The sequence below is a fragment of the Lolium perenne genome, chromosome 2 (assembly GCF_019359855.2).
Source record: "Lolium perenne isolate Kyuss_39 chromosome 2, Kyuss_2.0, whole genome shotgun sequence".
Classification (NCBI taxonomy): domain Eukaryota; kingdom Viridiplantae; phylum Streptophyta; class Magnoliopsida; order Poales; family Poaceae; genus Lolium; species Lolium perenne.
This window is the reverse complement of record NC_067245.2, coordinates 54,725,085-54,740,077: the sequence shown is the minus strand read 5'-3', so window position 1 is coordinate 54,740,077 and position 14,993 is coordinate 54,725,085. Positions and strand designations below refer to the sequence as shown.

The window sequence follows — 14,993 nt, the reverse complement described above, 5'->3', positions numbered from 1 at the left end:
AATTATGCAAACCAAATTTTAGCAAGCTCTATGTATTTCTTCATTAATAGGTGCAAAGTATATGATGCAAGAGCTTAAACATGAGCACAACAATTGCAAAGTATCAAATTATCCAAGACATTTTACCAATTACTACATGTAGCATTTCCCGTTTCCAACCATATAACAATTTAACGAAGAAGATTCAACCTTCGCCATGAATATTATGAGTAAAGCCTAAAGACATATTTGTCCATATGCAACAGCGGAGCGTGTCTCTCTCCCACACAATGAATGCTAGGATCCACTTTATTCAAACAAAACAAAAACAAAAACAAACAGACGCTCCAAGCAAAGTACATAAGATGTGATGGAATAAAAATATAGTTTCACTAGAGGAACCTGATAATGTTGTCGATGAAGAAGGGGATGCCTTGGGCATCCCCAAGCTTAGACGCTTGATTCTTCTTGAAATATGCAGGGGTGAACCACCGGGGCATCCCCAAGCTTAGAGCTTTCACTCTCCTTGATCATATTGTATCATCCTCCTCTCTTGATCCTTGAAAACTTCCTCCACACCAAACTCAAAATAACTCATTAGAGGGTTAGTGCACAATTAAAATTCACATGTTCAGAGGTGACATAATCATTCTTAACACTTCTGGACATTGCACAAAGCTACTGAAAGTTAATGGAATCGAAAAGTCCATCAAGCATAGCAAAACAGGCAATGCGGAATAAAAGGCAGAATCTGTCAAAACAGAACAGTTCGTAAAGACGAATTTCTAAGAGGCACCAGACTTGCTCAAATGAAAATGCTCAAATTGAATGAAAGTTGCGTACATATCTGAGGATCACTCACGTAAATTGGCGTAATTTTCTGAGTTACCTACAGAGAATTAGGCCCAGATTCGTGACAGCAAAGAAATCTGTTTCTGCGCAGTAATCCAAATCTAGTATAAACCTTACTATCAACGACTTTACTTGGCACAACAATGCACAAAACTAAGATAAGGAGAGGTTGCTACAGTAGTAACAACTTCCAAGACTCAAATATAAAACAAAAGTGCAGTAGTAAAATCATGGGTTGTCTCCCATAAGCGCTTTTCTTTAACGCCTTTCAGCTAGGCGCAGAAAGTGTGTATCAAGTGTTATCAAGAGATGATGCATATACAGCGGGGTTTGGAGTTTTCTCAACCATGAATTGTATTTTGGATACATAAGTTTCAGAGGCTCCCTTTTCATTAGTCTTGGGCTTGCTACTCTCATCAAACAAATTTTCAGGAACAAGCCAAGCATAATTATCATCTAGAGCTTCATGCATTGCTAGGAGCTTATAAGGTATTGGTGCTTTAATCTCCCCACCATCATTAACGTTATTAGTGTACTTAATTCTATCCATATCCATCTTTTCAACTGTTCTTTTAAAATCGGTGATCATACCAAGCCTCTCATGCTTACTAAAAACTTTTCTATCTTCTTTGGCTATATCCTCAAATTCTCGCACTAGGACTTTTAGAACAAAATCTCTCTTCTCTCCCCTCTCCATATCAGAAAGTGTAAGGAACATGTGTTGTATTATGGGGTTGAGACTAATAAATCTAGCTTCCATCATGCGTACCAAACAAACAGAGGCATCTTCATAAGTAGGGACAGCTTTTGCCAGGGGTATATCTTTAAGATCTTCGTGCATACTAACATGGGTGAAAAATTCTTCTATATTATCTCTTCCAATTATAGACCCATATCCCACCGGTATATCTTTTACAGTAAAATTAAAAGGAAACATGATGAATAGTAAATGCAAGCAACTAATTTTTTTATGTTTTTAATATGGAGAATGCAAACAAGACAGTAAATGAAATAAAACTAGCAACTATTTTTTTTGTGTTTTGTTTTAGTGCAGCAAACAAAGTAGTAAATAAAATAAAGCAAGACAAAAACAAAGTAAAGAGATTGGAAGTGGAGACTCCCCTTGCAGCGTGTCTTGATCTTCCCGGCAACGGCGCCAGAAAACAGTCTTGATACGCGTACAGCACGCGACCGTTGGGAACCCCAAGAGGAAGGTGTGATGCGTACAGCGACAAGTTTTCCCTCAGTAAGAAACCAAGGTTTATCGAACCAGTAGGAGCCAAGAAGCACGTTGAAGGTTGATGGCGGCGAGATGTAGTGCGGCGCAACACCAGGGATTCCGGCGCCAACGTGGAACCTGCACAACACAACCAAAGTACTTTGTCCCAACGTAACAGTGAGGTTGTCAATCTCACCGGCTTGCTGTAACAAAGGAATAGATATATAGTGTGGATGATGATTGTTTGCAGAGAACAGTAGAACAAGTATTGCAGTAGATTGTATTCGATGTAAAAGAATGGACCGGGGTCCACAGTTCACTAGAGGCGTCTCTCCGATAAGAATAAGCATGTTGGGTGAACAAATTACAGTTGGGCAATTGACAAATAAAGAGGGCATGACCATGCACATACATGATATGATGAGTATAGTGAGATTTAATTAGGCATTATGACAAAGTACATAGACCGCTATCCAGCATGCATCTATGCCTAAAAAGTCCACCTTCAGGTTATCATCCGAACCCCTTCCAGTATTAAGTTGCAAACAACAGATAATTGCATTAAGTATGGTGCGTAATGTAATCAACAACTACATCCTTAGACATAGCATCGATGTTTTATCCCTAGTGGCAACAACACATCCACAACCTTAGAACTTTCTGTCACTGTCCCAGATTTAATGGAGGCATGAACCCACTATCGAGCATAAATACTCCCTCTTGGAGTTACTAGCAAAAACTTGGTCAGAGCCTCTACTAATAAGGGAGAGCATGCAAGATCATAAACAACACATAGCTAATAGATTGATAATCAACAGAACATAGTATTCTCTATCCATCGGATCCCAACAAACACAACATATAGCATTACAGATAGATGATCTTGATCATGTTAGGCAGCTCACAAGACCCGATAATGAAGCACAATTAGGAGAAGACGACCATCTAGCTACTGCTATGGACCCATAGTCCAGGGGTGAACTACTCACTCATCACTCCGGAGGCGACCATGCGGTGAAGAGTCCTCCGGGAGATGATTCCCCTCTCCGGCAGGGTGCCGGAGGCGATCTCCTGAATCCCCCGAGATGGGATTGATGGCGGCGGCGTCTCTGGAAGGTTTTCCGTATCGTGGCTCTCGGTACTGGGGGTTTCGCGATGAAGGCTTTAAGTAGGCAGAGGAGATAGGTCAGGGGGTGATGGCGTGTATTTCACACGTTCGTTGGGCAACCCCAAGAGGAAGGTATGATGCGCACAGCAGCAAGTTTTCCCTCAGAAAGAAACCAAGGTTTATCGAACCAGGAGGAGCCAAGAAGCACGTTGAAGGTTGATGGCGGCGGGATGTAGTGCGGCGCAACACCAGAGATTCCGGCGCCAACGTGGAACCTGCACAACACAACCAAAGTACTTTGCCCCAACGAAACAGTGAGGTTGTCAATCTCACCGGCTTGCTGTAACAAAGGATTAACCGTATTGTGTGGAAGATGATTGTTTGCAGAAAACAGTAGAACAGTATTGCAGTAGATTGTATTTCAGTAAAGAGAATTGGACCGGGGTCCACAGTTCACTAGAGGTGTCTCTCCCATAAGACGAACAGCATGTTGGGTGAACAAATTACAGTTGGGCAATTGACAAATAAAGAGAGCATGACCATGCACATACATATCATGATGAGTATAGTGAGATTTAATTGGGCATTACGACAAAGTACATAGACCGTCATCCAACTGCATCTATGCCTAAAAAGTCCACCTTCAGGTTATCATCCGAACCCCCTCCAGTATTAAGTTGCTAACAACAGACAATTGCATTAAGTATTGCGCGTAATGTAACTAGTGACTACATCCTTGAACATAGCACTAATGTTTTATCCCTAGTGGCAACAGCACATCCATAACCTTAGTGGTTCTTGTCACTCCTCCAGATTCACAGAGGCATGAACCCACTATCGAGCATAAATACTCCCTCTTGGAGTTACTAGCATCAACTTGGCCAGAGCATCTACTAATAACGGAGAGCATGCAAGATCATAAACAACACATAAGCATAGCTTTGATAATCAACATAACAAGTATTCTCTATTCATCGGATCCCAACAAACGCAACATATAGAATTACAGATAGATAATCTTGATCATGTTAGGCAGCTCACAAGATCCGACAATGATAGCACAATGGGGAGAAGACAACCATCTAGCTACTGCTATGGACCCATAGTCCAGGGGTAGACTACTCACACATCACACCGGAGGCGACCATGGCGGCGTAGAGTCCTCCGGGAGATGATTCCCCTCTCCGGCAGGGTGCCGGAGGCGATCTCCTGGATCCCCCGAGATGGGATCGGCGGCGGCGGCGTCTCTGGAAGGTTTTCCGTATCGTGGTTCTCGGTACTGGGGTTTTCGTCACGGAGACTTTTTATAGGCGAAAGGGCAGGTCAAGAGGCGGCACGGGGGCCCCACACCACAGGGCCGCGCGGCCAAGGGGGGGGCCGCGCCGCCCTAGGGTGTGGCCCCTCCGTGGCCCCTCTTCGTCTCTCCTTCGGACTTCTGGAAGCTTCGTGAGAAAATAGGCCCCTGGGCTTTGATTTCGTCCAATTCCGAGAATATTTCCTTACTAGGATTTCTGAAACCAAAACAGCAAAAACAAAGAATCGGCACTTCGGCATCTTGTTAATAGGTTAGTTCCAGAAAATGCACGAATATGACATAAAGTGTGCATAAAACATGTAGATAACATCAATAATGTGGCATGGAACATAAGAAATTATCGATACGTCGGAGACGTATCAGGGGGCCACACGAGGGCCCCACACGACAGGCCGGCGCGGCCAGGCCTTGGGCCGCGCCGCCCTGGTGTCTGGCCACCTCGTGGCCCCACTTCGTGACTCCTTCGGTCTTCTGAATGCTTCGTGTGAAAATAGGCCCCTGGGCGTTGATTTCATCCAATTCCGAGAATATTTCCTTACTAGGATTTCTGAAACCAAAAACAGCAGAAAACATCAACTGGCTCTTCGGCATCTCGTTAATAGGTTAGTGCCGAAAAATGCATAAATATGACATAAAGTATGCATAAAACATGTAGATATCATCAATAATGTGGCATGGAACATAAAAAATTATCGATACGTCGGAGACGTATCACGGGGGAGCGAGGAATTTCTCGCCGGAGCAGGATGGAGGAGGCGGCGGCGCACGGCGGAGCTAGGGTTGCGAGTGAGGGGTTAACCCCTCACTCGCACCTGCGCCCAGTATAAGTAGGGGGCGGCGGGTGCGATTTCCTGGGCCCCGTATTCCGCCGAAACGGGGCGGCCCGAATACGGAGCCTGCTAGACGGCCCAAACCGCGCCTGCCCCGTATCTCGCCGGAATTTTACGGGGTGGGTGGGTTATAAGGGGCCTGTTAGACATGCTCTAACTAAGATTTGCATCTTCACTAAGCGTCTATGCATGTATGGCTATGCTGGGGTTTAATCTTCGTAAAGATGAAACTGAATTGGTAATAACAAACTGTTGAACATATTAGATGTCATCAATCCGCTTCTCATTCTCATTATATATATTATGAGAAGTAATAGATAGTGTGATTCTGACAGTACACACGATGCATCCTCAAATTAAGACGCGAATTTGGCAGTAAAGGACAATCTAGTTAGTACGTCAGTTCAGGTTCAGATCGAAGAGTGCAAGTGATAGACTCCTAGTCTTTAACTTGGTGGGAATATTACATTTGATTTCAGCTTGTATGAGTCATTTTGTTAATGTTGTCTATCTCCCCCTTCTGATAGTCCGCTTGGTTTGTAATAAACATTACTCACCCTGCCCATGAGGGCTCGTTCGGCAGGCGTGTGTTTGAGAGTTTAAACCGAAGTGTTTTGGTTGTTGAGGTGTTTTCACTTTTCACCGAAGACTGGGATACGCGGGGTGTAACCAACCAACTCAATCAGCTGATCCACCGTGGATCTATCCTAATCGGTTGTTTGCCATCCTACCCGACGAGTATTTCAGCATATGGTAGGGGATTGATAGGCTAGACTTGTCCAAGACCAGGCTGTCGAACGATAAATGGAGTGTTTTAGCGTGAAACATAGAGTTGGTCTTGAAAATTACACCATAGAACTCTTTAAGCCCAGCCTACCGAATGAGGCCTAAAAGACAAATCTAAGACATCTATCACGAAACGGTAGGTGTACTAATAATCAAAGGTTCCATACATCGGTGATGTAAAAGCCAAGGGCAATAAAGCTTTTGTTCTCTATGTTGAATATGATCCGAAATCTATCTACCTGTTGTACTATGGAAGGAGTCCTAAAGGACTACGGCGTGCCAACCGTGCTAGATGTAGCACATCTACAACTCTATTTCGTGTCCGCCAAGAAAGAGAGTTGTTTGCCCCTATATATAGTCCAGGGTAATCATAGAATAGATGAGAGAAAGTTACATCATATTGATAGCACGTAGAGGGTATGTCCTCTCGTGTATTGTACTACTCCTCCAATTATAGTGAAAGCACCGCCGTGCGTTTTGTGGTTTTTCCCGTTTGGGTTTTCCACGTAAAAATCTGTGTTCTTGTTCTTCGTTTGATCTACTTTTATTTGCGCGATTTTGTAACAAGTGGTATCAGAGCGCAAGTTTTTAAGATCGATCCGTTGCCTCGGGAGATTCCTCTCCATTATGCTCGTGGGGGCAGCACCGCGTGTTTGGATCTTGCAGCATCAAGTGATTTGTGACATTAGATCTAGAGTCGGTGTTCTCTGTGCGGACTCCTGCGATTCGTTTTTCCGCTGCCATCCAGTTTTTGAAACGGCAATCTGGTACTGCTGATTCTTATCTACGTCGCTAGGGAGATCGCGATCCCATTTCGGTATCAAGTCTGATCAAAAGGCGTCGAGTAATTTTGGCAGTGTCTTCACCAGATCGATTGACACAGTACGAGTCACAGGGAAGCATTAATCGAGGACCAAGTAACAAGGATCCGTCAAGTCGCCGAGATCACCGTTTCGTTTCAGGTTTGCTGCAGTTTCCACTTTCCACCGCCGTTTTTCTATGTGTTCATGCGGCAGGGTTCCAGATTGTTTTTGCATCTGGGTTTGCGAGTTGGTACTGCTGTTCGTAAAATCACCATGCGACAGCCTCGTACGTGAAGCTCTAGCCTCAGCCGAAGCAGCACACGCCAGATTGATTAACCAAGTACTAGATTGATCAGCTTGATTGGATCAACTCCCAAGGCGCTGCAGCGCTAGTGCTATTCCATGTGAAGCTGCAAATTGGTTTTCTGTTCTCCAAATTTCTACGTCCACATCCAGAACAAAATCAGGTGCTATCTATATTGTATTTGTCGCTCCGTAAATTTAATTCTATAGAGAATTTTTCTGTTGGACTTGTACTACTTTGTGTTCAAAGATTTATCTATTGTTGTCTACTATGAAGTACGACTTTCCGCTGCTAGATTGTAAGTTCGTGACACAAGGATTTTCCCTATGGCAAGTCGAGATGCGAGCGTTTGTTGGCGCAAGCCGATTATGGGGATGCACCAGATAGTTCACAAAGAAGTGTGTTGATGTTTGGACTGACAAGAAGAGGATCCTACTTCACCTATGTTCGATGATTTGCCGCTGGTATGATTATCGTTTTTGATAGTTTTTAGTTTAAGGTGGAATTTGTTGAATCATAGCCTGTTGGGAGCTATTATGGATGCTTTCAGATATTATATTGCTGCAATTACATGAAGAACAAAATTCAGTTATTTGAAAGAAAAAAAGATGAGGAGGTAATTTTTATACCTGTTGGTAGCTAGCATTATACTCTTTGCTCTCCGAGTTTTTGCGTTATGTATGTGAAGGTTTTGCTTTGTTACTCAAGTCCGTGATGAAGATTATTTGAGGTGCAAGAAGAAGATTGTTTTATGCTAGATACTACAACATTTAGTACTGTAAGTTTCAGTGCAATTCAGTTGTCTTTGCTCTTTCAAGAGGGGTCTATTGCAGAGTTGAAGCTTCATTGCATGTTTGAGGTTTCATCATCCGACAGTTGTTCTACAAGGCAGTGTTTGACCATATCATGGATTTTCATTAACCATTATGAGTCGGCAGTTTTTGGTGTACGTGATGCCCTTCGTACCAGATGCTTTTGCATGAGTATGTTTGCCGAGGTTTGTGCTTTCAGTTTTGTAGCACATTCAGATTTCATGAGATAAGTTCTTCACAATGTTATGTGCACGAGGAAGATGTTGCACTATGAGCTATGTGCTCGTTCAAGCACTACAGGAGATATGATGACTTATGTCATTTGATGATTGAGCAGTTTCAGTTTTATTTGAGGTCAGTGGCACAGACTCAGACTTTTGTTGGGGTTTTACAGGATACCCAGGTTTATTTGTCTGCTTTGTTGACTACTGTGTTGTTTCCTAGACGACCTATTGTTGATTTGCTCAATTTCACTTCATGAGAAGTTTATAAGTCCTATGGACGTTTTAAGGCACAAGGTTTACTTGTAATGACTTTAGTTGAGGAGTTGATGCTATCTATGACTGTTGCAAGGGATTTCGGCTTAAGGTGGAGATTGTTGAATATGACACAAAATCTATCTACCTGTTGTACTATGGAAGGAGTCCTAAAAGACTACGGCGTGCCAACCGTGCTAGACGTAGCACATCTACAACTCTATTTCATGTCCCAAGAAAGAGAGTTGTTTGCCCCTATATATAGTCCAGGGTAATCATAGAATAGATGAGAGAAAGTTACATCATATTGATAGCACGTAGAGGATCTGTCCTCTCGTGTATTGTAATACTCCTTCAATTATAGTGAGAGCGCCGCCGTGCGTTTCGTGGTTTTCCCGTTTGGGATTTCCACGTAAAAATCTGTATTCTTGTTCTTCGTTTGATCTACTTTTATTTGCGCGGTTTTGTAACACTCTAAATGTAAAAAAACAAGACCCAACACTAACTGATCTTCCTGCCTCGCACAGATAAGCTCTGGTAAAATTTTGGGTTGTCCGGACTCCGGAGAGACAAAGGTGGACATCAGCTCAAGACCATTATCACATTCTAGGCCTGTACACTTGAGTAATTGGAACAAGACTTTCACTGTAACTAATTAGGTCGAACCAGGCAACATTTTTCCACACATGCCCCACGGTGTCTTCGATGGGCCCAAAGTATATTAGGCTACTCATATCGAAGATTTCATCTTCTCTCACCCCGTTAACTTCAAAGTCGTAACGGAAGATAAAACTGCCTCGTCTTAAAAGAATCCCATCGCTGCCAAGCGCCGCCATGGTGCCACGTGAGGCCACCGGATGGCAGTGATCTCGGACATCGATTACGTACCGGCAACCCCATTGTGGATCCTGAACATCTCTTGTCATCCAGATTAGTAGCCGTTGCGAAGACTTGGAAACGTAACTACAGCATAGCTCCCCGTCTAGCTCTTGGGCGAAAATATCTTCGTCATCAACCGCTGACTCCATGTTGGAAGGGAACGGAGTGACACCAAATGTTTCGTCTTGGAGGCTGAAACGGAGCAGGCCATTTGGGGGTTGTTCCTGATTGTGCTTATTGATGAAAAAGAGCAGATGTCCCTTGCAGTGGGTGCCGGTCTGCGCGCTGTGGACAGGGTAGGGTGGATGCACCAGGGTTTCTCTCCAAGAAGGGTCCTTGTCGTCTTCACCACCGCCACCAATGGTGAATACCTCCATCCCCATTGTGTCAATCTCCCAGCGTTTGATCTTGCGGGCGCGGAAAAAGAAGCGCGCTACCTTATATCTGCCGGTGGAAGCATCGAGACCGAGGCCAGCAGGAAGAGCCGTGACATTCCGCAGCATGTTGCGCTGGCTCGCCGGCAGAGCAAGGACATCCCCAGTCGCCGGGTTGAAGACGTAGGCCTTGGTGCTGGTGGGGAGCAGCACCAGACCGTCGCAGTGCGCCAGATGCGACACCGCCCCGAACTCGCCGTCCGGGAAGCGCCTCCTGCAGGTGAGCGTGGTGGTGGTGCTGCTGCAGTCGAACTCTCTTAGATTCCACCGGTAGAAGTGGATGTCTGTTGACATGGCCTTGACACCATAATCCTCAGCGGTGCAGTCAGGTTCGAGTAAAACCTGGGGGGTGATGAGGAACGAGCACGGATCATGCCGCTGTCGCTGTTTGGAGCAGCCGAGCTGCGCACGGATGAAGAACGGGTCGGAGATGGTGGCCTGCCAGGCCTTGCTGACGGTCTTGAACCTCACCAGCGATTTCACGGGCAGCCGGATTAAGATCTCGAACACAAGCTCATCAAGGATAGTTCCCTGCTGCGGCTTCCTATTGCTCCTCATTCTTTTCTTCATGTCCGCCGAGAACATGCAGCACCGGGGAGCTATGCTCCTCGACTTATATAGGCCATGCGTGCTCGATCGGTACATGGCATGAACGAATTCTACTCTTACTCGGAATCACTTGCCTTCTCTGTTCCGAACTGGATTTCTTCCCAGACTTTAAAACGCGTATCTTTCTCTCGGATTGGCGAGCGGCCAGCTGACAGAACAAAGTTGCCCCGATCCCAGCTTTAAGGCCATCATCAAATCTTATACCCAGAGCTACGAAACGAAACATCACCAGTATAACGTCTCTCCAAGCAAGCATCACAATTGTATACAAGCTTTTGGCACAAACAGTATTGAATACCTGTGCCCTCATTTTCCATGTTTTTTATTTGACCAGAAATTCTTCTAAATATGTATAAAAAAATCGATAAGAATTACAATATAAACAAGATAGATTTTGATACCTTGGGGAGATACAACCATACCATGGGTTGTCCCCCGCGGCGGCCTAGGGGCGAAACCCTAGCCCCCTCCCTCCCTCTCCCCCTTTCCCCTCCCTCCCTTGCCGCCGCAAGCGTGCGCCGTCGGGCAAAGCCTGCGCGGTGCCGGCGGCGGCGGGACTTCCCTTAACCAGCGCGAGGCGGGTTGTGCAGGGCGGCGGCCTTCCTTTGCGGGGGTGCTTCTCGGCAAGGTCAGCGGGGCCTAGCATGGTGGCCCTCTCGCATATGGAGGTGGCAGTGGGTGGTGGCCCTCGTTTGCAGCGGCCCGTTGCGGCGCCGGTGGATTGAGGCCGTGCCAACCGGAGGTTTCGGCATGATGCATGGGATGACGTTGTCGGCCGCGGCCACGGTTGGTCAGCTACTGAGGGGGTGCTTCCTCTCGCGGAGGTGGTGCCCCTGCAGCTGCTACCTGGAGCTTCGGGCCCGCTCGGTCATCTGCGCCTCTGCGGGTCGACGCTGTGGTGGTGGTTCTAGGGAGACGCAGTGGAGGCTGTCAGCTAGACGGCGGTGGGCTGGATCCCACCATCTAGTCCCGTCTAGTGGTGGGCTTGGTGTGCGGTGGTCTTCTCGGCTTGGCTCTCTGCGGTGGTGTGGCCATATGTTGTGCCCATCTGCACGGTTCAGCTAGACATTGGGTGGGGCCAGGAGAAATCCATGCCTTTGGCGAGCTACGGCGACCCCCGCGAGTGCCGTCTTCCTCCTTGAAGGCGTCATTTGCGGCCCTGATTCGTATTCCTCACCTCGAGCACTGGGGAAAGCCTAGGTCCGGCACAGGCGACGAAGGCACCATGGTGTCGCTTCATTCTTGAAGGTGTCGCCTTGGTTGCTCGAGTCCCTGTAACTACAGGTGGTGTCGGTGTTGGCAGCTGCTTGGAGCATGGGCCTCCGGGGCGCAATGTATTTCGTGGATGGTGCTTCTTGGTTGATGAATTCCTCTGGATTGGTCGGGTCTTGTTGTCCACTCGTTGACTTCCTCTAGGCGCTTATGAGTGTATAGTACATTGATTCGGGCGACCATGGTGTTGTTCTATCGAGGTCTCCATCTTCGGGTGTGACCCGATTCTGGAGCTCTGTGCCCCGCCCCTCGCCATTGTTTGTGGGTGATGGTGCATGGCAAGCTTTGGTTGTCGTGTGTCTTGGGGTTGGCGTTGTAAACCGCTTATTGTGTGGTGTTGTGTATAGTTGTAGCAATTTGTGGCGATGTATCAGCCATCTTGGCATCTCTTCTATATGATTGATACATCTTCCACGGTATATTCTCAAATAAAGCAATATAATCAATATTTTATTGCTCAAATTTTTCCATTCAAAATTCAAATTAAAATATGTGTTCGTCCTATTCATCGGAGCAAATGCCACTTAGCAACATGAATATAGAATAGGTCAACCTAAGAACTAACTATGACTACTGTTACCCGCAAAAAAAAAACTATGACTACTGTTGGAGCAAGATTTAGCCCTTTTGGAGGCCCATACCGTACTAGAAGAGCTCCTATCTGATACAGTTATATTCATTTGTACGATTATGTGTTAATATTGCCATGACCACATTTTTATTTAATTATAGGATTAAATCGATCCAAAAAAAAAATACCAGTAGTTGTTCCAGCTTTTTTCCCCAGCTAGAACCATCTAAAATAACGCCCAACTAAATGTTGCTTCATCTGTAAAGGCCATCGGGCCTCCAAGAGTTTTGGGCCCAGATGACTCCACCACATCCTCTACAGACTGAAAATGTACAGTTTCTTCTTCTTCTGAGCTTAACTGAAAATTCGTTAGTGTCAAATCTGAAGACGAGGTAACTGTCATCTGGTTACGGGCCTTTGGTTCCTCCTAGCTAGTTACACCGTATGGCCCGTGTCCTCTGGAAGTCTTCACAGAAAACGTGCACCGGCGACGGCGACGAGTCTCCGTGCCGGCTGCCGGCTGCCGCTCCCATCCAATTCCATCGGTTTTCAGGTCAGCCATTTCTGCACCACCATGCTGTGCCATTCACGCCACGTGAACCGAGCGAACATACTCCCCCGCCTCCATCTATTCTGGATAACTTTACGGTTGCAAATTGAATGATGCGTGCTTGCATCCTCAGAAAATCATAGGCGTGCGTGGCTGCGTGCGACAGTTGGCGAGACAGAAACGAACATCGTATCGCCTCATGTTGCGTCAGAAAATTCAGGATCGACACTGGAAGAAGCCAAACGGAAACAGAAGAGACCTGTGAGGTGGGCAACCAGCTAGCAATGTTGCAAAATGTTTTTGTTATGCTATTTGTAATGAATATCAATGAACATACAATTTGTTATGGTAATTTAGTATGTATTTATAAGAAAAGTATCTTCTTGAACTACTTTTGTAAAATCTATATGATGTATATGTATTGATGGTAAATATCTCTAATCTCTAAAGCATATATCCCAATTTCTAATACGTGCTATAGCACTGGCTTGTCTTACACGGTGCTCACCCGTCCGCTCCGTCCGATTTAGATCCTACGGCCAGAAGCGATTTCCGACACGTATCATGAAAGCCGAAGCGAATCCCCTTCCTCCCGTGATTCTCTCCGCTCGCTTCGCTCGCTTCCACTCTCTCCTCCGCCGTACTTCCCCGCGTCGCCCACACCAAATAGGACCTCAGCGTCGGCGAGTTGGTCTCCAGGAAGCCGTCTGCGAGGTCTCATGTAGCATGGGGCACTAGGGGAGAGCAGAATCGGTGGTGGGAACCAGTGGATCGGCTCGTCCTCGCCCGATTTCGGTGCATTCGAGGTGGTGTTAGGTCTGGATTTGGTGTCGTCTGCCAGATCTCTGGATTCTGCGTCTGCTTCTCGTCGGTGTTCTTCGTCAAGTGCTGGTGAGTGCTTCGATTCGGCGCGTTTGAGCCTCTCATGTTTCCGATTTCGCGTTTTCCTGTGATGCGCGCTCGGTTTTTTTGCGGTGGAGGTACATCCCCCATCCCCGGCTAGGTAGCAATTCATGTCCCCCGTGAGTCCGTTCTAGTTCCCCCACCCACGAAATTTTTGATTACGCTGTTAGTTTCCCCACCCATGAATTGTTGATTACACTGTTAGTTCGTTCTAAAGTTGTTTCTGCAATGCTTCATACATGCCTTCCGTGTGTGTCCGTACTTGTTTGGTATTGTAGGTGTTGATTATGTGAACGAATAATCTCCAGAGTATATTGCTCAGCTTTTAATTCAGTTTTTGTTCAGGTTGTATTCAAATAATTTTGAGATTCATATGGCAGACTAGTCAAATGTTGTAGATCTGGTTTGTAGGTTGATAGGTTTTTGTGATTTTGCACTCATGTGTTTCATTGTAGCATGTATAAAACCTTGTAGCTAAGTACTTCTCTGTATTGTTAATTTTTGTTGTTGCATGGCATAGGATGTATATTTTTCATGCATGTAATGTATATTTTTAACTGTCTGTTTTTCCAGTGTATATTCATCTGCAAAATATATATTCCCAATTGTAGGATGTATATCCTTATACTTATGATGTATATCTGCGTGTGGTATTGAAGCCTTGTACTACCTTGTTTGGTTTTAGGAAAAATTAGAGAACGGAGGGAGTAGTACTTGTATATCTGAATCTAGTACAGTAACATTTCGTTCCTAGTACAGTTTTCTCTCAAGTAGCAGTTCTCCATCCCCACACAAAAAAAAGAGTAGCAGTTCTTCATGCTCGAATGTTGCTGGATATGATCAAATGTGATTGAAAGCATGGTGATAGCGCAAGTGGAGCACAAACAGGGGAGGGGGTAGCACTCCCATTTGCTGCTTCTTGATCACTCACACAAAAGTTGGTTGTCATTAGCTGTAGTAAAGGGTTTAGCTCTTGGTCACCCAGAAGTCGCACAACCAAACCCTACAGCAAACTGAACCCGCCGCCGCCACCGCCTCCATCCCATCGCCATTCAACTAGTTTTTGTCTTGCAAATGTACATCATATTTTGTGTAGATGTATATTTTTCTAATTTTCTGTGCTACTGTGCTGTTCTGGAAGTTTCATTGTACCTCTGGGTCTGGTCATGATTGGCTGGGCAGGGCAATTATGGCCACTGTTTGCATGGCGGGTTTTCTTGCATTCACCTGCGGGGGAGGGGGTAGCATGTACAATATTTATGCTTAGGATGTACATTTTCATATTATTACA

The 14,993-nt window shown here is 45.6% G+C and overlaps 1 protein-coding gene across 1 annotated transcript; it reads right to left on the bottom strand.

The window, feature by feature from the left end:
* Positions 1-9,083: 9,083 nt before the first annotated feature.
* On the bottom strand, positions 9,084-10,367 carry LOC127328590 (putative F-box protein At5g15660). Its single transcript, XM_051355182.1, has one exon. The coding sequence runs from the start codon at positions 10,365-10,367 to the stop codon at positions 9,084-9,086; it is 1,284 nt and encodes a 427-aa protein (XP_051211142.1).
* Between the last annotated feature and the right edge of the window lie 4,626 nt (positions 10,368-14,993).

What these genes read in the sequence shown, in the direction of transcription:
- LOC127328590 (XM_051355182.1), bottom strand. Translation starts at nt 10,367, where the DNA reads ATGAAGAAAAGAATGAGGAGCAATAGGAAGCCGCAGCAGGGAACTATC.